The sequence below is a fragment of the Meriones unguiculatus genome, chromosome 3 (assembly GCF_030254825.1).
Source record: "Meriones unguiculatus strain TT.TT164.6M chromosome 3, Bangor_MerUng_6.1, whole genome shotgun sequence".
In the NCBI taxonomy this organism is placed as follows: domain Eukaryota; kingdom Metazoa; phylum Chordata; class Mammalia; order Rodentia; family Muridae; genus Meriones; species Meriones unguiculatus.
In genome coordinates, this window is record NC_083351.1 from 54,571,923 (window position 1) to 54,594,468 (window position 22,546).

Consider the following 22,546-nt stretch of genomic DNA (forward strand, 5'->3'; position numbering starts at 1 on the left):
TCATGTATAAAAGTCATTGTATTTTACATTACTTTCTCCTTAAAGTTAAGAAATAATAAAAATGGGAAATTTTCTGTCAGTCACTCCTCCATGCCTGCCTTCTATTTACAATTCTGTGGGGTTTTTTTTTCTTTTTCTTTCTCTTTTTAATTAATGGAAGGAGGGTACTGGGGCTTGAACCCAGGGCCCGCCTCCTTTGCTAGCCAAGCCCTCTTACTGAGCTACACTTTCATCAAGACATGTCATACTGTAGACTGACATATTAAAAAGACTGAAAAGTTTTTTCTTGAAATTTTAGGCATAAAAAATTATTTTCAAGTGAGAAAATAAAAAAGAAACAATTACTACAAAAACCCCAAGCATACACACACGTACACATACTCATCCATCTATATACACTCAACCATACTCACATACACTCTAGATTTAGCAGAAGGCACTTTCTGCTATCTGCCACAGAGAATTATTTCAAATATTAGCTAGGATTTGTCATTTTGTGAAAAGCTGCACGCTTTTCTACTTTTTGGAAAAGAAATATTTCCTTGAAAATGTTCCATGTATCTATGAATTATTTTTTCCAGTAAGCACATACTAATATTTTATTGGAAGTTATAAAAATGAGGAATATCTTTATCTAGTGTGTAACAGCCAAGTACGGTGAGAGGAAGCATGTTATTCAGGAATGTTGCGGGAAGTCCCTTTTTGTGTCCCAGTAACTTAAGAGTTAAAAACAATACATTTGCTAACAATGCTTTAAAATACGACTATTTTTTTTTAATCTCTTTGTGCAAAAATTGAGGTATGTGTTAAAAAGCAAAATTAAATGCTCATATATGTGAAACTTGCTGGCAGGAGAGAATCAGCCTGGGATCCCTGCTCCTATTGATGGCATCTGGGTGAGGAGGCTTGGAGCTTGGGCTGAGGCAGAGAACCTTGGTTTTCAATACTGTGGCCTTTGGAATTCTTAACTAATGGGACTGAGGGCAGTGCAGCATGTCAGGAAGGAGAACTGGAAACTTCCAGTTCCCTTCTTGATACCACTCACATGCCTAGGACAGATGCCACATTGTGGATGCTGGCTAGGTATCACCAATACTGCCCCTGTCCACTGAAATCAGGACAATGAAAACATTAAAACAGTCATCCAACAAGGAGAAAATAAAGGGAAAGAATGGAGATTCAAATTCTTTATGTGAAAGTGTCTTGCATTTATATTGCTGGGGATGAAACTTGTTTGTGTTCTGAAATGGGCTGGCACAGATATGATGGATGGGATACGAGGAAAAGTTCAAATATTAAAGGGAGGTGGCCACGTACGGTGGTGCATGCCTAAAATACCAGTATCGGCAAGGTAGGACTGGATTTTATAATAAGACCTTATCCTACAAATAAGCAAAGTTACATGGGTGTGAGAGGAAAATATGAAAACATTTCTGAGTATAGTAAACCTGATTATGGGCAAATACGTGAGGTGGTGCCTAATGGCCAAGATAAACATGTCTCTTTTGTGTTTCTGTTTTCTCTGTAGTGGCATACTATAGAAAAAAAAAAAGAACTTGTTTGAGACTTTTAAATAATATTTAATTTTATTCTTATTGGCCTTAGAGTAGTAATTTGTAAAGCCCTACTCTTTAATATTGACAACTTTGAAAGTCACTGAAAAAAATTAAATGGCAATTTAATGTTAACAGCTGCTTATGGTTATCAAATCCATCAAGACCCTTCATGAATATATTAACACAAACCCACTAAATTACTGTTGCTGTAGACAGCTTGGTATTTTAAAAATGCCTGGTGAGAATAAGGACACTATAATAACAGGAAGGGCCCTGGTCACAACTCACTGTTTTATATTGACATAGGGAACGAAACCCAGACCTGTTGTTCTTATTTCATGTTGCAGATTTTCTACTAACTTGGCTTAAAAAGATCTCTAGAAATGTATTAGAAAATTTTGCTTGATCTAAATTCATGTTTTTACTTGCCACAATGAAGAAACAAAAATAAAAGCCCTATAACAAAAAACAAACAAACAAACAAATAAAACCCCTCATCTCATTAAGGGTTAGAGAAAACTTGGCCAATTGTTCACACTATTCTGTATGTCTGAAACCCAGTCATGAGTTTAACTAACAAGGTGGCCATAGTCTTTGTTGTCTTTTTGCTAAACACTGACAGGATCCCCACTGTTGTGGGGATCAGAGTTATTAAAGAGGAAGCAATGCTCAGTGCACTGCACAGCATGTCCACAGACACCTTGCTTGTGCTACACTGGGAGTCTAGGAGCCATTCTTTGGAAGAATCATATCACCTAAATACAAAACATTGTCTCAGAGCTACTTTTTCTTTTGACCTCATACTTACCAGGCAAGCACTGTATCCACTGAGCTATATCATCAATCTTCGTGGTCTTCTTCTTCTTTTTTTTTTACTTTTTATCTTGGACACTGTTACTAAGTGTCTAGGCTGGTGTTAAACTTGTAGCCAGCATAGGCCATAAACTTGCCATTCTTCTGTCTTAAGTAGCTGGGAAAATAGGCTTAGGCTTCAACACAGGTACCATAAGACATGGCTACACAGACCAAGGTTTCTCATCGAAACTTTTAATCTCAGTTGGTAGTTTCAGGGATTGATGATCAGAGCCATCTTGAGAACAGGAGGGCTGGGGAAATTTAAATTACACAAGCAGCCTTGCACCTTATCCTTTACTGAAGAATAACTCTTCCTAACTTTGTTATGAACACAAATAAAATAAAATTTTCAAGATCAGCCATCATGTCTCTCGAGCAGAAAGCAGAGAGTTGGATGAAAAAAGTTAAAAGGAAGAAAAACAATGTTTTCTATGTACTTACTCATGGTTCAAACTAACCTATGAGCCAGATGGGCAGGAGTAAAAAGTTCACACGGAGAGGAGGCTGCTCACTAACTTTAGCCCATAATGAAGGAGTATTTCCTCTGCATGTTCTTAGTAAGCCTTGGGACTAAGACTGCTGAGTGACAGAAGGCAACACAGGGATTTAGGCCCCTCTCTTCTTAGGAGCTCCAGGTGGAAGAGAACATCAGTGTGTATGTCCGTGATTGCCCTGGATACTTTTCCTATCCAGCGATAAAATGTTTTTAAAAAGTAACTTAACCTCATTTATTCTGGATCAGTTTGAGAGGGCAGTCTATCATAGTGGGATATATGTGTGTGTGTGTGTGTATACATATGTATATATGTATATATATATACACACACACATATATGTCACAGCTGGTTACACTGTATTGGTCATAAAGTAGAGAGCTTGGGGTGAGGAATCTGTGGGGATCTATTTCATATTCGACTCCTAACAGGGAGTGAGACAATTATCTTCCAGGAAGACTAGACGTAATCAAGACCAAACAGGTTCCCTTACTGAATGTACGTTTAATTAAGACTTGGTCTCAGAGTCATTTAGAAGTAGGATAAAAGGTTAGCACTGATTCTCATCCAAATTGACCTTACAGCCAGGCTGGTGGTAGGGGTCAGCTATAGTGTTTAGCATGCTTGAGGCTTTTGGTTGGCTGGTGAGGTTTGTGAGCATTGAGAGAAGGAAAGGAAGAGGGTTACAGCTGGGTAGGAACCAATTCTCTGACAGGTCCAGAACTGGAGAGAGGGCTCCCTCATCTTATTCCTACCTTACGGAATCCTGGAGACAGAACAGCTTGGAACTCAAATCTAACCCATGCAAAATTGTTTATTCTTCATGTATTAAAATGATTGTCCTAGACAGAAAAAGATCTGAGTACATGCATGTGCAAATAAGAGGGCGGCAAATTGAATGGATGCATTTGTTGCCTTGCTGCCTTAATAAACTACAGCAATAAGAGTAATAACGATGGGGTAGGCTAAGAGTGTAGCTCAGTGGTAGAACCCCTCCCTAGCAAGCACAGGCTGTGACTGAGATCACTGGCACACCAACTCAAGACCAATTATCACCTAAAAGCTCTCTATGAGCTATTTCTATCAGAAATTTCTGGTTCTCACTGAGTTCAATGTCATACCTTTTAGGTGGGATAAATTCATATGAGTTCCAATGAGATATAATTTTTTCTTGCTTATTGCTACACAGTGATGCACTCACATCATATCTAGAAACTTCAAATGGAAATAAAGATAAGTTAGGAAAGAAAACACATTTTTTTCCCCAAATACGCTTTAAAAGCCATTACTAGATGACTTGAAAGGCAGGTTTAAAAGTTTGTAATGGGTTAAACTTAGAACCAAATACCTCAATTATTTCTTTTGTCTAATATGCTCAGTTTACAAGAGTACAAATCTGTCTTGGTTGCTCCATCTCTCGATACTTGCTCTGGAAAAGCCAGTTGCTTTATTGAAAAGGTGCCCATCTACCCTGAAAAACAACAACAAAACCATTTTGTCTAGGCTGCCCCCAGACTCATGATCCTCCTGATTCTGCCTCCACCTCCTTCAGCAAATCCTACCTCGGTGGGCCTCCACAGGATATGGGGTGACTCTAGCTAAGACTCCTAGCAGAAGAGGCCACCCTCTAAGCAGTGGAGGGAGGAAATGCCAATTCACCCACAAAAACTTCTACCCCAAATTTACCCTGCCTACAAAATGTTTAGGGATAAAGATAGAGCAGAGATTGAGGGAATGTCCAACTAATGCCTGGCCCCATCTGAGAACCTCCCCACGGGAGAAAGCCAGCGCCTCACATTAACGATACTCTGCTATGTTTGTAAACAGGAGCCTAACATAGCTCTCCTCTGAGGCCCTACCCAGCAGTGGATTGAAACAGATGCTGAGACTCATGGCCAAACATTGGGTGGGGTATAGGGAGACTTGTGGAAAAACTGGGGGAAGAACAGAAGGACCCAGAGGGGACAGGAGCTCTATAAGAAGACCAACAGAATCAACTAACAAGGGCCCAGGAGAGCTTACAGAGCCTGAAGCACCAACCAAGGACCATGCGTGGACTAGACATAGGCCTCCTACATGGATGTAGCCGATGGGCAGCTTGGTCTTTATGTGGGTTCCCTGGTAAGGGGAGTGGGGACTGCCTCTGACATGGACTCTGTTGCCTGCTTTTCCATCACTTCCCCCTGCCAGGGCTGCCTCACCAGACCACAGGGGAAGAGGATGCACCCAGTCCTGATGCAACTTGAAGTGCTCAGGTAGGGGTAGGGGAGGGTGGAGAGGAGTTCCCCTTCTCTGAGGAGTTGGGAAGGGGGAAGAGGGAGGGTGGGACCGGGAGGAGAGGAGAGAGGGAGCTAAGGTCCGGATGTAAAGTGAATAAAAAGAAACAACAACAAAAAAAATTCCATCTTGTCAAGAACTAAGGCCTTTTTTCCGGTGGCCAAAGAGGAACGACAGGTGCCAGCCAGCAGTCCATGGGTGAGCTTTCTTCACTCAAATCCTCTTAGCTATGGTCAATCTGTGAATGACTGCCTCATGAAGATGCTAAGCTGAGATCATGTCAATCTGCTCATGGATTCTTGGCCATCATAGCTGTGTAACAAAAGCTGTTAACTTTTATTATGCACAAATAAATAACAGATTTTATGTCTAAGGATAATCTTCTCTATACCTAAGAAAGCTAAACAAAAATGAAGATGAGTGAAAAAAAATTAAATTGTGTTTGGTTATCTTATGCTTTTCTTCCGGAACATCTAAATTTTGTAAATATAGGCCTGTGGGCATGTCTTTGATCAGCACTCTACATGTATTTTGAAAGTCATAAGAAGGGGGTTAGGTTTAGTTTTCTTTGAAATGGAGGATCTATTTTTGAGGAAAAAAAATCAAGAGATGTCCCTAGAGTCTAGTATTGTTCTGTGGAATGATATGAAGGCCTCAATCTCTTTAGGGTTGATATTTAAAGCTTCATTTATTATTATTATTTTACCCTAATAAAACTAAAACATGAAAAGTATTATTTGATTTCTCTATTAGTTTTTGTTTGGAAACATTGAGAATGTTTTAGCCAGGGATGATACTTATGAGAAATAAGGAACCATTTCTTTCAGCCTCTCTTTTTTTTCTCTTTCCATCTTACAATCAATCCAGTTACTTTAACAATAAACAGTAAAAATAATGGCACATAGAAAGCACTGCTTAAGTAAATCCATCATGGACCTGTGTCTGAGAATGGTTTTCTAAATAGGGAGAGTGTGTTTCATAAAAAAGTCCATTTTCTGTTATTGCCTTTTTGATTTGGACTACTAGATGCTATACATTTTAAGGCAATTTTAATAGTTTCTTGTCTCTTGCTAACAAGAATGACTTGTCATAATGAGCAGTGTAGACACTGTCCATTTGATCTACTCTAGAGAACTGTCTATTTGATACAGAGAAAATCACCTCAATTCCTTTGTGGAATGAGCAGAGTACAGATAAATAAGACACAAGAATAAAAATATATGTGGTCAGTTCTATCTGAAGGCAACAAAGTATTGGGATATTTAGAGGCTCCTAAAAATATGATAAGACAGAGAATTATACAGTAAAAGGAAAAATATTTTTTCCTAACACAAACTGTCTATGAAATATCTTCGTTATTTAGAAAAGTGGATAATTTTGTAGTTTAATAACAGTTCTTAATTCTTCCAAGTTGGAAGAATGAAATTCACTTTTAACTTCACAAAAAAGAATTCTAATTTTCATCACTCTTTTTATAATTTATCACATTTCTCATCTGGGTAGGGACTTTGGATTCCATTTTGGTCAAATGGATACTTTGGAGATATCTTTTTTGTTATTAATTTGCAGGTTTTACTTCAAATATTAAGTTTTTGTCTTTGCTGTTTTGTAAGACATGGGCACCTAAATACTCATTTTTTCCCTTTTAAAATTAGTGTTTTGTATTGTCTCTTTGAGAATTACATAAATGTCATAATACATTTGAGTCTTCATTTTTACTAGAACTATCTGAAAAATTCAGGTATTTATTCATTTGGTGCTGGGAATTGTACACACTAAGCACATACTCGGAGCTATCCCTAACCCTAACATTTTTTTTTGATGAAATATTAACAGAGCTATTATTCTAGCCAGGGATGATACTTATTACAAATTTTACTCTGTAGTAATTAGGAAATTGTAGCAAAATGATTTTCAAAAATCAAATCTCAACATACCTTATATTTATTTATTAGAGACCATTTTCCATTTAATCAGAATCTCTTGGGTAGGGCTTTAGACCTACACCTTAGGAGTTTCTTTATATGATTCTAAGGCAGGCTGAAGTATAAGAACATTGCTCTAAAGAAAGCTGGAGGAAAATAGAAAAGAAAAGGAAAGCTGGGCATAGTGCCACATGTCTTTAATCCCAGCACTCATGTTGTAGAAGCAGGTTGATTTCTGAGTTCAGCATGGTCTACATAATGAGTTCTAGGACAGCCAGAGCTACATAGTGAGACCCTGCCTTAAAAACAAAATAAAAAATAAATAAAATAAAAAATAGAAGAAACCTGGAGAGTTCAGGAATAAGCAATTTACATTTTGATTGAATGTTGTACTCTGGACACAACGTTCAGAGTACATTAGTACCTAGTGTTGGCAACAAACAAAAGAAACTTGTCTTAAGTACTGCCATTTTGTTTTCAGGCTCCATTTAATCATGAGTGGGGGTGGGGGTGAGGGGAGAAGAACTAAGTTCAAGTTCTCAGGATCTAGTGGAAATGGGGATTTCCCAATAGCTGAACAGCTTCTGTTGTAAAGAAACAGTTGTCTGAGTCCAGCCATCTCAAGGACAACTTCTCCATCTTGCTGTCAGGGTCAAACAAGTTCATGTTCCCAGGCCCAGGGACCAACTCCTGTCCTGATTGGTGGAAAAATTTAACTATAATTTGGCACAGATGCTTGTGTTTTGCAAGTTTAAATATTCTGTGATAATCCGGTTTGGGATTCCTGAGTCTGTTCTGCTGCCTGGATCGATCAGTAGCTGCTTGATTACAATAAATTTCTGCATTGACCTGGTGTTTGAGTTATGTTGGTTTTAAGCGGATCCTGTAACACTAGGAGAAATAATAAATGATAGCCACTGTTTCTAACAAGAGAAATGGAGGTGAGGTGATATTCATGTGTCATTTTGAAAATGATGTGCCTAGCCACGGAAAAGATGGAAGGTGCAACTTAAGCATATTTTTACCAGAAGAAATACTCAGAGGATACTCGAAATGTTTTACCTTGTCGGTTCCTATGTGAAGACTCCTATCAACCTCTTTTGTATTTTTCAGTGACTTTGGTAGCTTAATTTTCTTTGATGACAAATAATGTCTACACAGTAGGCTTTAAGTGATTGTAAAGGTTAATGGCACTTGAATGTAATTATCATTTACACACACACACACACACACACACAATTTTTGACTAAAGGAGCCAGAACTTGTCTTTTGGGGTTTTAAGAGTATAAGATTTAAAGACTCAATCTTTGCTGATTAAATTGAAGAAGACAGATTTTTATACTTTTATTCTAATCACCATTAGCAATTTAAAAATACTTAAAGGTGGACAGCGGTACAGCTGGACAGTAGTACCTACTTAGCTTCCTGGTGCCCTCCCCCCGAAAGATACTGTCTAGAACTTTTTCCATCAGAGCGAGGGAAATCAATCACCCCACCACTAAGAAGGAAAGTAATGCCAGGGCCAATCAGAACGCTCCGCCGTCTTAGCACTGGGACTGTCCGGAAGGATGGGCGGAAAATGGGACTTTGTTACCTTCTTTCCTAAGACAAAGAAGTCCATGTAAGCTGGGGGGGCGGTGGCGGAAACTTCCTGGTGGGTTACCAGGCGAGGGGCTTAAACCTCGGTGGGAACGACCACTAATCGGATGGCCCCTTAACGGGAATGCGTGTAAACTCTGCGGAGCCCTCATTTTCCGGAATCCTGGAGAAAGAGCGAGGCGTGGCTGAGGTACCAGCACCAAAAATGGCGCGGGGGCGCTTCAAGGCCTGGTCAGGTGACAAGGCTCCAATCCGCTCTCGTCTCTCTGCGGCCCCGCCTCCTGCTCCCCTCCCTGTGTGGGCGTGGTCTTCCCGGAGGCGCTTTCTTTGGGCACGCAGAGAGCAGGGGCTACGCAAGCGCAGTCGGGCGTCAAGGCCGGTCTCTCCGCCCCCTCGCCCGTGGCTCCGCCCCTTTCTCGCGGGCAGGGCAGAGCCCGGCCGTCCAGCGACCGCTGGCTAAAGAGCCAGTGACTTCCTTGTTGTGAGTGTCGGCCTGGCCGTGTCCGGAGTCGCAGCCCCACGGTGCTCACCCGGAAGCCCCGGCGTGAGTCGAGCTCCAAGCCACAACCATGCCCAACCCCAGCAGCACCTCCGCTCCCGGCCCGCTCCCGGAGGAAATTAGGAACCTGTTGGCAGGTAAAGAGCGGGAAGGGGGCGGGGACGCTGGGAGGCGGGCGCGCGGGGACGGCGAGCCGGCAGGGACAGACGCGCTCAGCCCTCATCCTCCGCGGGCCGTGGGGGCGGGCCGTGTAGGGGGTCCAGGGTGCCGGGAGTGGGCGTGTATGCCGAGGTGTTCTGGTCCTCCCTGAGGCGCTGGACAGTTGTGTGTTTTATGAAGACTTGCATGTGAGGGCGGGAGATGGACGGCACATGTTCCTGAGTGCATGTGTGAGAACTGCGGAGGGAGTTGTCCACGCACTAACTAGTTCCCGGGTGGTCAGGCCGGGAAGGATGTAGGTGTTAGCAAAGACTCTTGTAGGGCCGCAGCTGTTGGGAGTTAGGAGGTGAAAAGGTACCGTTTCCAAAACACCCGTTTCCTTGAACAGTCGGTCAAACATGTTTATATTTTTGGTGGGTGCCGGATTTTCAAATGGCCACTATTTCTTCACCCTCGGTAACTATTAAAGTGAAAAAGGAAGGATGTGTTAAAAGTCCTAGTTCCTGTGTCGTGTGATGAAAGAGCTTCAACTTTGCTCTCTCATCTTCCCCTTTTCGGTTTTACATTCCCATTTATGGGAACTTTTAGGAGTTGAACTGTGGTTCCCCGGTGCTATTACGAATCGAATCTGCTGTTAGATTAGCAAGGTATGGAAGTGAGCGTTTCCCCTGAGGATCAAGGAAAGCGCGATAGTTCTGCACAAGTAGAAAATACTTTTTTTTTTTTTTTTTTTTTTAGCGTAGCAGAAGTCTTACCTATCTTGATGGTCTTGGATACATCATAAACTTTGCCTTGTAGATGTTAGAGTTTTGGAAACGGAATAATTTTAGTTTGATTTTTTCTAAAATATTTCTTATGGATCCTTGATCAGTGAATTAAAAAGTTTCTCCTAGATGCCTGTGCTGTAAGTTGTGTATTTCGGTTGTTAAAAACAGTGGTGTCATCTAAAACATACGTTTGAAATAGTAAGTGTTGCAACAGTGTGAGTGTTAAACTGTTGGGCTGTTTTCATCATGCCTATGATCAAAAATACAACTCCATGTGTGGCTGCAGACTTGTGTTTGTAAGAGCATCACGCAGGGAGGTGGTGTGCTGTGTCATGCTGAGAAATGCTTCTTGTCATTAATGGAGATCACTAAGAGAGTGATGAAAGAACTGCAGATTTACATTCAGTGTTTTGATAGGAGGGCTGACAGGAGTGCCAGTTTTGTGTCACTACAGTTAACATTAGGTGGGGTGCAATGCTGGAATTGCAGGCTTAGAAAAGCATCTCAATAACTAGACCAGAAAAAAAAAGTTTACTCTAGAAATATCTTTTTTTTTTCTTTCAGGTTATTGTAGGTCCATATTTTTTAATGGAAAAAATAGAATACCTCTGTTTAGCTTTTAAAGCTTGACAGATTCTTTAGTAGGCAGGTTGTCATCTGGATCCACAGTCACACTTCCAACTTAGTAGGGTAGAGAGCTGTCATTCTTCACCCTCACAGGTTACAAGTATTTTCTGAAGCTCACTCTTGTAAAATGCAACCAGGTCAGAATTACACATTCACCTGCTAATGCTAACTTTCTGTACTTTTGTCATCTTTTAGGTCACAGGTTGAATGAGCATAATGTTTGAAATTAGCTTTTTATAAAATACAGGAGGGATTAGAAACAAATATCAACACAATTACTGTTTGCCGATCACAAGTTTGCATTACATTTTATTCTTACAAGATTTTTTAGTTCATGGATCTGATATATAGTAAAAAGTGAGCTAGTCTTCCTTCATGGTTTAAAACAGCTTTTAAATATTCAAAGAAAGTTGTTAAGATTTTATGTGTATTAACATCTTTAGACTAGATGCTCTAAGCAGTTATTCCATCCTTGAATCTTGTTAGGATGCATGATGGTGATTGCATCACTCAAGGGTTTTGGGTGAAAGTACATGATACAATTTAGAATTGTATAATGATAGTGAAGTGGTTGCATTGATTTGGGTTTTAGAGATATTGCTAGCTTACCTGGTGAATTGCTCTTTAAATGGAAGAAGAGATGCTGATCCTGGTAGTTAAGGCTCTTCAGATGCTGGCACACTGAGTTGGTAAGGAGCCAACCTTCAGAGGAGTTTCAGATCCTTTGGTTTCAGGAGAAAGTGACATTTTATGCTTCATATGCTCATTATCTAAGTCATCACATGTCATACATGTTAAGTATTTGCTATGTCATACATGTATGACATAGAAATAGGTGCTTGAATGCATTTTTTTTCTTTCAGTAATCATGTCTTTTCTTTGTCATTATTTTGCTTTTTTATTATGATAGCTTTAAGCTACCATTTTAATATTGGTCTCCTCATTTCTTTGCTCTTTAAAAACACTGTATGGAATACAAAAATAAAATTACCACTTTTAACTCACAATTATATCCTTGAAGATAATTACAATATAGTTCGTTCAGTTATATTTTCTATAGCATCAATATACTAAAAATTGAAGGTCTATATTTTTTTAAAAATAAGAAATGTTAAATTATTTTTTTACAACAGTTCATATAAAATTTTGTTTAATCAACCTTTGACACCCTGCCCCCCCAAACAATGGAAGAACAGGTTTATCCTTGATAATTAAAGGCAAAGGATAGCCCCAAGTCCTGGCCGTTTAATCTTACCCCATACCCAAATATTTTGACTAGGACTAATAGCAAGAATGGCCTTGATTTATGGGATTCTCAATGGCAGGCAAGAAGGTGAGCAGTTCTGGAAGTGCTGCCTGCTGCTTTCACGTGTTTAATCACCCTTTAAATACAGGTTTGTTAGTGGTTTGTAATCAGATATTCGGACTCATTCCCATCCATTCATATCATGGCAACAAAATCTGAAAGGAAAGTGTTCCCTTCTTTTTAATAAATTAGAAAATAAAGCCAGTGTTAAAAGGAAATAGCTATTAGTGCAGTGAAAGATAAAACCAAATTGAACAAACCATAACAAAGTGACTATATGGTTTCAGCAAAATGACCTTGAGATTTTGTTCAGATGGCAGTTTTGATTAGAAATAATGCTTTTTTCCCCCCTACTGGGGATTTCCAGAGCATTTTTTTTTTTAAACCTTCACATAGTGTAATCGATAATTCCTTTAGGGGCACTTGATAAAGAATACAATTCAGTTGAAACTGAGGTAGGATTTTTTTCAATGCCAAGTACAGTGGGGCTTGTTTTTCACCTTTCCAATTCCTATTTATAATTTGGTCGACCTTTTAGTTTTATTTTCCTTATGGGAATTATTTATGGTACATCTAGTGTTCTTCACCTTCCTTCTGGCTGAGGATGCAAAGGGAAGAGTGCCACCTACTGAGTCACCCGTGGCCACCTACTTCTTGTTACCTGGCAGAGCAGAAACAAGCCTGCCCCAGTTTGGCAGCAGCAGCTAATGAGTATAAAGATGATAGGAGAACATTTGCTCTGAAAATGAAATCAGCCTATGGCATCTCTAAGATACTTTCTTCTACAAATAGGGATCCGAGTTTGCATATCAAGGGACCAGAAGTTGATAGAGATTTTTGTCACGGTCAAATAGTATCTGTAAACAAAGATGCAGCATTCGGAAAATGGTTTATATATTCATCTTAAGAGTTAATTGCCTTTTTTTTTTTCTTGTTGGGGGCTATTTTAGCATGGCTTTCCATTGAAAGTATTTTCACCTTGGATTACTTAGTAAGGCTCTTGACGGTATGCACATTTTCAATAGTTAATCTATTCTTAATCAACATTAGTTTCTTTCGAAACATCTAAATGTGTTAAAAAAAAATGAGCAGACTGTAAACTTTCCAAGTATGTTTATCTCTGATATTTGCCCTGAAGTACTTCGAGAAAGAAGGTAAGGACACCAGAGGAGGGAGAGCCTCTGGTGATTTGAAATACACTTCAGTTGTCTCTCATAAATTGAACACTAAGTGTCATATATGGGTGATAAAAGTGACATAGGCTAGATTTTATATACTCATTATTCATTTAGTTTGTCTTTTTCAATTAAAGCCAAGTCTATCTTTTTCATTTCACTGAGTTTACATTTCTTTTTCAATCACATTCTGAACACATTGCAATAGACGCTACCCAACGGTGGGTGGATATAGTGTGGGTCTCAGACTAATGTGTTGCTCACTGTGGCGTCTTTGAAAATGTGTGGGGAAAAGATTCTGATTAGATAAGTCTAAAGAGGTTGAAAGATGGCCAGCCTTATCTTCCAGCAGCTCAGCTTTTTATCAAAATAAACCATTTAGCTTGTAAAGCGAGTTTTGAAAATTTTGTAGCTGATTGGATTATAAAACTCAGATAGGCTTCCCCCATGGCACTTGGTGATCTGGTTCTTTATGTCTTATCCCGTGTTTAAAAAGGCTACGGTTCAGCTGTAACATGGGAAAGCACAGCGTAATCCAGGGGAAGGCATTGACCAGAACAATCAATAACTTTTCAATTAGCCATTTCCCAACTTTAGGTATTTGGCTCCATTGATCTGCATGTGCCCAGTTTAATTGATTTTTATACTTTCCTCAGTAGCTGTAACAGAAAAAGAGTGTGATTCTGTTCTGATGGCAGCTGAAAGTGTAGGCATTAAGTTAACACTTTAAGCTGGATGACAGACAGCTCAGTGAACAAAGTAAAATCCGGTTCACACCGTAAGGCAGGAAGACATGCAGAATTAAGGACTAAAGCCATTTGGGGTGCCAGGACTGTGTTAATTTTGTTGATCCAGGACTTAGCAAATGGTGGTGGGTTCATCCCAGTTACTGCTTTCTCCTTCAGGCAGAGTCAGGCCATCACAGAAGTGGTATGTGTGTGGAGAGAGGCGGGAAGTTGCCTTAGAAGCTGCAGGTCTTGTTCTAGGCTGATCCCTATTGGGGGTGTTGAGAACAGGTGCTGGACTCTGACTGACTAGTGGAGGAGTTTATCATCGGAAGAGTTTTGTTCTTGAACCTTTTTACTATTTGCTCTCCATAGAAGTTGGTAGAAAGCAGTGTGTGTGTGTGTGTATCTGTCTGTCTCTGTGTGTGTGTGTTGTGATACCTGTCCTCACTCACTCCAGAGGAAGGCAGGGTGACAATTTTTCTAGGGGTTCCTATGCACGAAGAAAAAAGCAAACACAAAAGTCTGGAAGTACCATTCAGTGGGTGGGGCGTTCAAGTGCTTGTGTCTTAGGGGTCAGAGGTCTGGAGAGTGGTCTCTGACGTAACTGCATAAGGATTATTGAGCCAGACCCGTCATCTTTAAATTTTGTTCTCAGACCTTAACATTTCTGTAGGAAGCAGTTGTAAATCTGATCTTTCAGCTGCCTTGCCCCAGACTTTTACAGCTGTTCCCACTGGACGGCTTACTCTTTACAAAGTTAAGGTGTAATGGGAGCAAAAATTAGTACCATGTTTACTTTCGCTGAGATAACTTTTTCCTGCTGCGGTTGGAGGCCCGTAGAAGTGGGTTCTGCTGTTAGGTGCTGGCTGTGCCGACCTGCAGCCCTCCAGGCTGCGGGAGGATGAGGAGAGAAGGGGCACCGCCGGCCTGTGGTGTAGGTGGCACCCTCTTTTCCAGGCCTTATTAGCAGGAGCCCAGTGGCCGCCTCCCCACTCCCCACTCCCGCTTTTCCGTGGCTGGCGCCCGTGGGTAAAATAAAACCTCTGCTTTGGGGAAAAAGGGGTTCTCAGTTCTCGGCCCGGGGGCCAGCCTGCGCAGGCTGACATTTTCTTGTAGTCAAATTACCACGTTTCCCCGATTTATGGAAAGGAGTCAGCGAAATCTACATATGAACAGGAGGACACGACCCCTCTAGGAAGGTAAAAGCGGCTCCGGCGACTTGCTAGCTCACCGGCAGGCTCTCTCACCATTTGCGGGGCTATTTAGAACACAATAAAAAGCTTCAAATCTCTTTTCCAACCAGCCAGAGGAGCGCTTGATTTACCCAAGGGTTTTATTGCTGGCTTTTGAAATATTACTCTGGCTTTGAGGTACAAAGCCGCAGATCCAGCCCCATTTGTCTGGCGTGGCTGCCCCAAGCTCAGCAGCACTGGGCTCTCTGCTCTCTGTTCCTAGCTTCGTGGACAAGAACCCCGAGGTTTAAGGCTAACTGGGTTTGGGCTGGTTTCTGGGGGCAAAGCTGTAGGCACCGCGGGACAGCCTGGTCCCTGCTCCCCGCTCTGGAGCTGGCAAAAGCCCCGGGGAGCAAAGTCGGCAAGCTCCGTATTCCATCCGTTAGATGTGGCGCAGTGTGTGTTTTAAGAAACAGCCTAGACTTCAAAAGCTTAAATACCAACCAAGTCTGTGGGCAACCAACAAACCAGGTTATTGCAGCTTTTCCCAGCTAAAAGTTCTTGTTTAACACCATCCCCAGCAAAACAGTTTCTTCTCTGCTACCTTTTGGAGAATTATTTAAAAAAAAAAAATCCTCATAATTGCTTTTAAGCTTTTTTCTAGGAAAAAGCTTGGGGATAAATATTTAAAAAGACTATTGTGAAAGTACAGACGTTTTTCATAGCCAGTCCTCTCCTTGAGACATTCGGATTTCTCCCACACTCTTAAAATAGAGGCATGGATTCGCATTTTCAAGACGTATTAGGAGGCTTTTAGGAAAAACAGCACATAGAACATGCAGCCTTTTTATTGTTGTTTTCTGAGTTTTTATAAAACTGAAATGACCTTTTAAAGAAATAACTTTGGGGCAGTAATTCGTTCTGTGATTGCTCCCGGAGATAGAAAATAGATCTTGTTTGTTTAAACTGGGATTGCATAATGAAAATGTAAAATAGGCAATTAAGACAAACACTGAGTGGAAATAACGTTAAGCAGACCCGTTCACCAGCCTATGTGCAAGTCCAGGGCGGGTTCGGGAGAGCTAGCAGCAGGAGCTGCACTCCTTGGTCCACTTAAAAAAAGTTTCTGTGCAGATACTAGGGAAGTCAGTGATCTTCTCTTTCCAGCTCAAGTCTGCTTGTTCCACAGGCGGCCTGCTCCCGTGGGTAGAGCTGCTGCTTCAAGCTTTCTGTTTCGAACCCACTTGAAAATTAGCCCCACATTCACTGGCTTCTGACTCTGCCTCTCTGCGCCTTAATTTAGGGGCCACAGAAGGAAAGAAGAGCCAGGACGTTTTGCTTTCATTTCATTTTGATACTTGCTTTTATTGGGCTTAAAACCAGGAGTTATTTAAGAGATTGTTGCATGTTTTAATTTTATTTTTTCCTTTGTATTGGCTTAGACAAAAAAAAAAAAGTACTTGTTATGATTCTGTAACAGCTACATCTTTGTCCCTCATTGGAACAAAATACATTTTGTAGTCAAGAATTTAAAATTGATTGCATCCTATTCTGTATTTTAGATTTTAAATGGTTAAATGTAACTACAGCTGTAAATGTAAATACAGTAAATTACTTATATGTTATACTGTGCTTTGATATTTTTATCAGTGTAAGTTAGGAGACAAAGTGGTTAGATAAAAAGAAAGTAAGACACAATCTTTCTGATGTGAAATATGGGTGCTGTGTAGTCATGTTTAAAATTTTAATGTAATTCCCTGAGACATGTTTTAAAGTGAGTCACGAAATTCTGAAAGCAAAATATGTGTAAGTTATCCAATATTTTATGAACAATAATATCGGAAGTCTAGGAATCAAACCAGCAACTTTACAGTAGAATCAGCTTAACATAATATTTAGGAGTTTACAGAAAATTCAGAGGAGACAGTGGGGACTGTTCTATGAAGCCATAGAAATCTGTGACTTAGACAAATAATGGAAGAACTATTTTTCACTTCTTTATTTAACTAGTGTTCCAGGTAGCTACATGCAGGGTGGGTAGCAAGGGCTCATATAACCAACCACAACTGGTTGTCTTTTGACTTGAGGGGAGCCAGTGTGGGTGGGGCAGGTAGCAAGGAGGAGGCTATGATTTGAGAAGCTTGGCTAGACAAAAAAAAAAAGGGGGGGGGATTTCTTTTCTTTTCTTTAAGCATTAGATACATGTGTTCCTGAAAATAGATTACACTGGGAAAACAAGCTCTTGTCACTGACTTTTGCTTGTCTTTTAAAATACTGCAAATGACTTCTTATAACAACTTAAAAAACAATTATAAAATGATAGTAGCACTTGCATAAAAGCTTTCTGCTTGCTTTATAGAAAAGAATTTGTTTTATGGGGCACTATAGTTTATTAAAACTTGTGTGCTTCTTCCTAGTTTAATGATGCCAAGCATCTAAATAGCATTTGCTGTGCTAAGCCTCAGTAGAACATGCAGATTTTATTAGCTAAGTAGTGAACTGATTTGTCCAACTTAGTTTTTGAAATGTACTTCAACTGTTATGCTTTGGACTGATAAATAACTACCATAGATTGTACAGATATTAAAACTTCTTATGCTTTGGACTGATAAATAACTACCATAGATTGCACAGATATTAAAACTTAAGTGTAGAAACAATTATTGACCTATTTGTCTTCACAAAAATGGTTCTTTTCTATAATTTGTATCCTTTTTTTTATATTTCATGGTTTAGATGTTGAAACATTTGTAGCAGATACACTGAAAGGGGAAAATTTATCCAAGAAAGCAAAGGAAAAGAGAGACTCTCTCATTAAGAAGATAAAAGATGTAAAGTCTGTGTAAGTCACTTGCTTTTTATTACTAATTTCTTACTTGGAAATAACTCTGTAATTAATGTTTATTATGAAATTAAGTTTTATGTTCTGATTTATTAATGGTAAGCGTTTTTAAAGGACAGAATATATTTCCACTATAATAGTTTCAAATACAGATACCCTTTTTGTTAATAGTTATATATATTTTTTAAGCATGCTAGCAGAATGCTAAGTGTTTACTTTGGGTGTCTGAGGACGTAGTTGAAGATTTTAATATCCATGTGGAAATTGCCTCAGACCTTGAAAAAGAAAAATTTTAAGTGGCTACTACATTAAATAAATGTAATATGTTATAAATATTAAAGATATAGACTACTATTAGATCTTTTTAAAATTCTCTTTTTCATACTTAATTCTGTGTATTATGAATTCTTAAGCCTTTAGGAATTGTCATTTCAGGACAGAGAATATTTTTTTCTCTAGATGTGTGTGTGTTTGTGTGTGTGTGTGTATAAATTCTGGATTTGAGTTGTTGCTACTAATTAGACCTTCCCCTGATTTTTCAACCACATTTAAATGCTTTTTTTTTTTTTTCAGCTATCTTCAGGAATTTCAAGACAAAGGTAAATTTTAAATCTCAATTTTCTTTTGGAGGAGATTTTCACTAGGATCATCTTAATATTCTGAAATTGTATAGCTGGAATCAGAATTTTAATTTCCTTACTATGTGTTTAGACCTTCAAGATGAGAGTGCTAGCTCCCCCTGCTGAGAGGAATATCAAGACGCTAGACTCCTCCACAGTTCCTAGTCTGAGGATGTGTTTGCAGTGGTAGAAATGGCAGTACAGGCATGTACCTGCAGCTCCACAGAGAGCCTGGATGAAGCAGAGGCGAGCTGTCGCCTATTGCTGTCCCACCACAGAGACTGTTCTGCGGGGGTGTCGTGACCCTCAGCTGGGTAGCCATGCTTCATGTGTTTGTGGTACTGGAGATGGAGCACAGGATTCACACATGTAGGCAGGGCATTCTGCTGTTAAGCCATATCTCTAGTCCTTAGGTCATGTTTTTAAAGGATGAGTCCAAACAGTTCCGTATTGTACTTGACAGCATGAATAACATGTGTTCAAATGCTGATTTTTATTTTGGTTCTTTTGATTTGAATAAATGTGTGCTTTAGATGGGAATGTGTGCTGAGATGGGAATTTGGTTCCACTGTTTTTGAAATATGAGGCCGTGCTGGTGAGGTGACGTTTTCCTTTAGGTCGGAGGATTGTTGCTCAGCCCTGGAAGTTCCAGATACTTCGTATTTTCAGTTCTCTGAGAGGACCTGCATACTGCCTTTATTTCTAAGGTGCTAATTCACAGGTCATAACCTTCAGTTTGTGAGTGTTAGTATAAAGATTGCAATGTGAGGTCTGTGAATCTGTGGAATCAGTTTCAAAGTCTGGGCAAGAAAAAACCTTTGCACCTTGTTACAGGGTCCCAATAATAGTCCCCATTTGAGCTGACTGAGAGAGGAGAGCCACAGCTTTAGGAACTCAGGCTCTTAGTCTCATGCCAGCCCCTCACCTCCCTTTCACCCCCCCTCGGCCCCCAGCTTCAAGGCAGTCACAGTTGCTTTCACAATTGCTTGTTAGGATTGGTGTGATCCATGTCTACCAGAAAAAGGTCTTGACATACTAAGATGTTTTAAACACAACTAAAGATAACAGCAGGAAAATCTCTCCTCCTTCTTCATTCTTAGAGTTTTGTGCCACAAGGAATCTTACCGGTGGCCTTAATCCTGTTGCATTTACTGAGGTGAATACAGAAATGAGTTTATACATTTTGATATGATGGGTTTTCTTTTATACAGTGCACTATTTGTGAAGACATAACAGACAGCAGTTCTTACCTCTTGCTTAAAGGGCATATTTCGTTGCACTGATTATTTATTGAATGCTCATTGTGGCTTAATTATTCGTGCATTAAAAAATTTTAAGCGGAGAAGGCATGATAATGGGAAGCCATTTTATAATTGCATGTAGAGAAGGGCCTTTCCCTTTGGGATTCTGTTTCAGAACTTGTTCAGGTGTGTGGATATTAAAATTACATTACTGAGACATATTCTTTGTCTCTGAAGAATATGGAAGTTTATATAGTATTTGATAGAAATTGAAAAATGAGCCTAGAATAAGAGTTCAAATAATGTGGAATTCAGAGATTTCCCCATAATCATTTTCCTCCGAGTTAGTCATTTGCAGCTCAATACCGCTGTATTGAGTTAACTAATCACCAAGAGCGCTGGCACAGAGTAAGCCGCTGGATAAATTAGATGTATACCTTGGAGAAATATGAGAAGCTGAGTAATCTTATGCCATCACACCCTCAGTATATCCAGCTCTCTTCTAAAAAGACTATTTTCTAACTTATTAGGACTAGTAAAGGACATAGACTTAATAGTCACAAAGTGATTACCCAGTGTACATCTTTAAAAGATCTCTACACTGAATGAATTCAGTTCTAGGTTGCTTTGATGCTGCTGTTTGTGTCTCCAGCTTCCCTGGACATCTGGGTCATTTTCCTGTGTGTTCACAGCTTCATCCCTTCTCCCTCCCGCCTTTCTCCCACGTCTGTCTTGTCACTATAGGATCACAATGAAATGAGCAGAAGCAGGTCTTACCTGTGTGTTCTGTTTTATATCCTCTGTTAAGTCAGTAATAGGGGAATTTTAATGCCATTATTGTGAGAAAGAGGTAGAGGGTTTTTAAGCAAAATGAATTAATTGAGATTTGCTCATTCATACTTACTAATTTCTGTAATGTTGACACATGTCTATGTCCTTCTTAACTTCCTGTCTTTATTACTTTTCCTGCATTGCAGAAAATCTCCCATCTTGGGATTTTCTAAAGCATACTTTACAGGTTGAGTGTTGAGTCTTTAAAATTAGTCGAATTGATCTCATAGTTGCAATCTTAAATTGTGTAGATCTTATAATATTTCCTTTGATGTTCATACTTTGGCTCAGAATAGTTTGCTTGATTGTAGTGGCTTTTAAGTGTTGAGGCTTACCACTAGCTTTCTCATTATTTATATTCATTTCCAAAGGAAGAAATTGTTTTAAAACTTCTTCCCATTTGTTTGATTTTAAGGTTCTCCTTATATAATTGAGCATATATTCCCCATTGAATAGGGGAAATTGTAACTGTCAAATTGTAACTTTAGAATAATTATCAGTTATTTATCTAAACACCTTAATTTTTTTATTAAGAAAGATTTGCATCTAGGTGGAACACAGTTTGTTTGTATAGTCCCTGTTATTCATTAGAAACATTGCCTGTTCATCTAGAATAAAAAGGCCCCTGTAACTGTGGCGCTCTTAGCAAGACAGGTAACTCACACTAGTACCTTAGTTGCAGTATGTCCTGATACTATCAAGTCTTCTCCGGAACCCCAGTCCTGTAGGCTCCAGGTCTCTACTCAGTGGAATGATGCTATAGGATAATTTTTTTTTTTTTTGAGACAGAGTCTTTCTTTGTATCCCAGGCCAGCCTCTAGCTCAGAATTTCTCTGCCTATGCCTTGGAACAGCTGGAATCACAGACGTACACCACCATACTCATAACACATAATTATGTTTAATTGTCTTCCATCACAGGTCTTCTAAAGTGGCTTAAATAGTTATTTTTAGGGTTCACACATTTTGCATTGACTATTTTTGTAAAGACTATTAGTAATTGAACATTAGCTAGGATTTTCTAATATGTATTAGATGCATGAAAAGTAGTTCTACTTGAGTTAAATCTTTACCTTGTATTAGTCTAATAGTGATTTAGATATTACTTCCTTTCTAGATTCATTGGAATAAGACAATGTAACACATAGTATATCTCTTGAGTGATGCCCAGTGTGTGTTCTCCAGTGTGACTTATTTGAAGTCAATCTTGATTCAGAAGTTCAGTTTTGAAAGAAGTTTTTTAGAAATGTCTGAGTCATTAAATGGAATAGATTTTAAATGGGACACCATTTCAAGAGAGTGTTTTTCAAATTTGTAGGTATTAATGTCTAGGTTTTTTTTTTGTTTGTTTTGTTTTTCTTCCCTGCCTCTTTCTCTCCCTGGGCTGAGCATAGTAGGCACCTCCTTACCCAGAGCCACGATGCTGGGCTAGCATCTAGTTTTTAAACGTGGTTGTTTCAGGTGCCACAGCTCTGCTGCACTCACTTTCTCCTTTAGAATCTCTTTCCCACTAATTGTGAAAAAAAAAATTAATAGATTTTGCCCTTATGTCTCTATCAGTATTGTTAAATATGCACAGATTTATTTAGAAAGCAATTTTCTTTGACCTTCTCATTCGTATTGCCTAAGCTTATTAATGGAGCACTTTTTAAAAATAGCAAGATTGTTAGGTAAGAGGGGAAACATTTTAGTTTATCCTATGTAGTCTTCAGAATAATGGAAGAGTCAGTCTTTGGCTTTAATTTCCTAGCATAGTATATTTTCAATTGAAAGTTAACTCCATAATGAAATCTGAGCAAATTAAACTGGAGGAGTTCTATCCCGCCGCTGCCTCCCTCCGCATGCTTGTACAACTGTGTTAAAGCATGTTGGAG

At 39.4% G+C, this 22,546-nt stretch overlaps 1 protein-coding gene and 1 long non-coding RNA gene across 3 annotated transcripts in view; one reads left to right on the forward strand and one right to left on the reverse strand.

Moving 5' to 3' along the window:
- The window catches only part of LOC132646051 (uncharacterized), a 34,882-nt gene extending 25,861 nt beyond the window's left edge, over window positions 1-9,021 (reverse strand). The window contains exon 1 of the long non-coding RNA XR_009590719.1: window positions 8,702-9,021. This is a non-coding gene — a long non-coding RNA (uncharacterized LOC132646051). The remainder of the gene's footprint in view (window positions 1-8,701) is intronic.
- An 89-nt stretch (window positions 9,022-9,110) lies between these two features.
- The window catches only part of Skap2 (src kinase associated phosphoprotein 2), a 159,925-nt gene continuing 146,489 nt past the window's right edge, over window positions 9,111-22,546 (forward strand). For both annotated transcript variants that reach the window (XM_021632801.2, XM_021632800.2), the window contains exons 1-3: window positions 9,111-9,342; window positions 17,876-17,981; window positions 18,555-18,580. In XM_021632801.2, coding sequence (XP_021488476.1) covers window positions 9,276-9,342; window positions 17,876-17,981; window positions 18,555-18,580 — 199 coding nt within the window. In that variant the 5' untranslated portion in view covers window positions 9,111-9,275. The remainder of the gene's footprint in view (window positions 9,343-17,875; window positions 17,982-18,554; window positions 18,581-22,546) is intronic.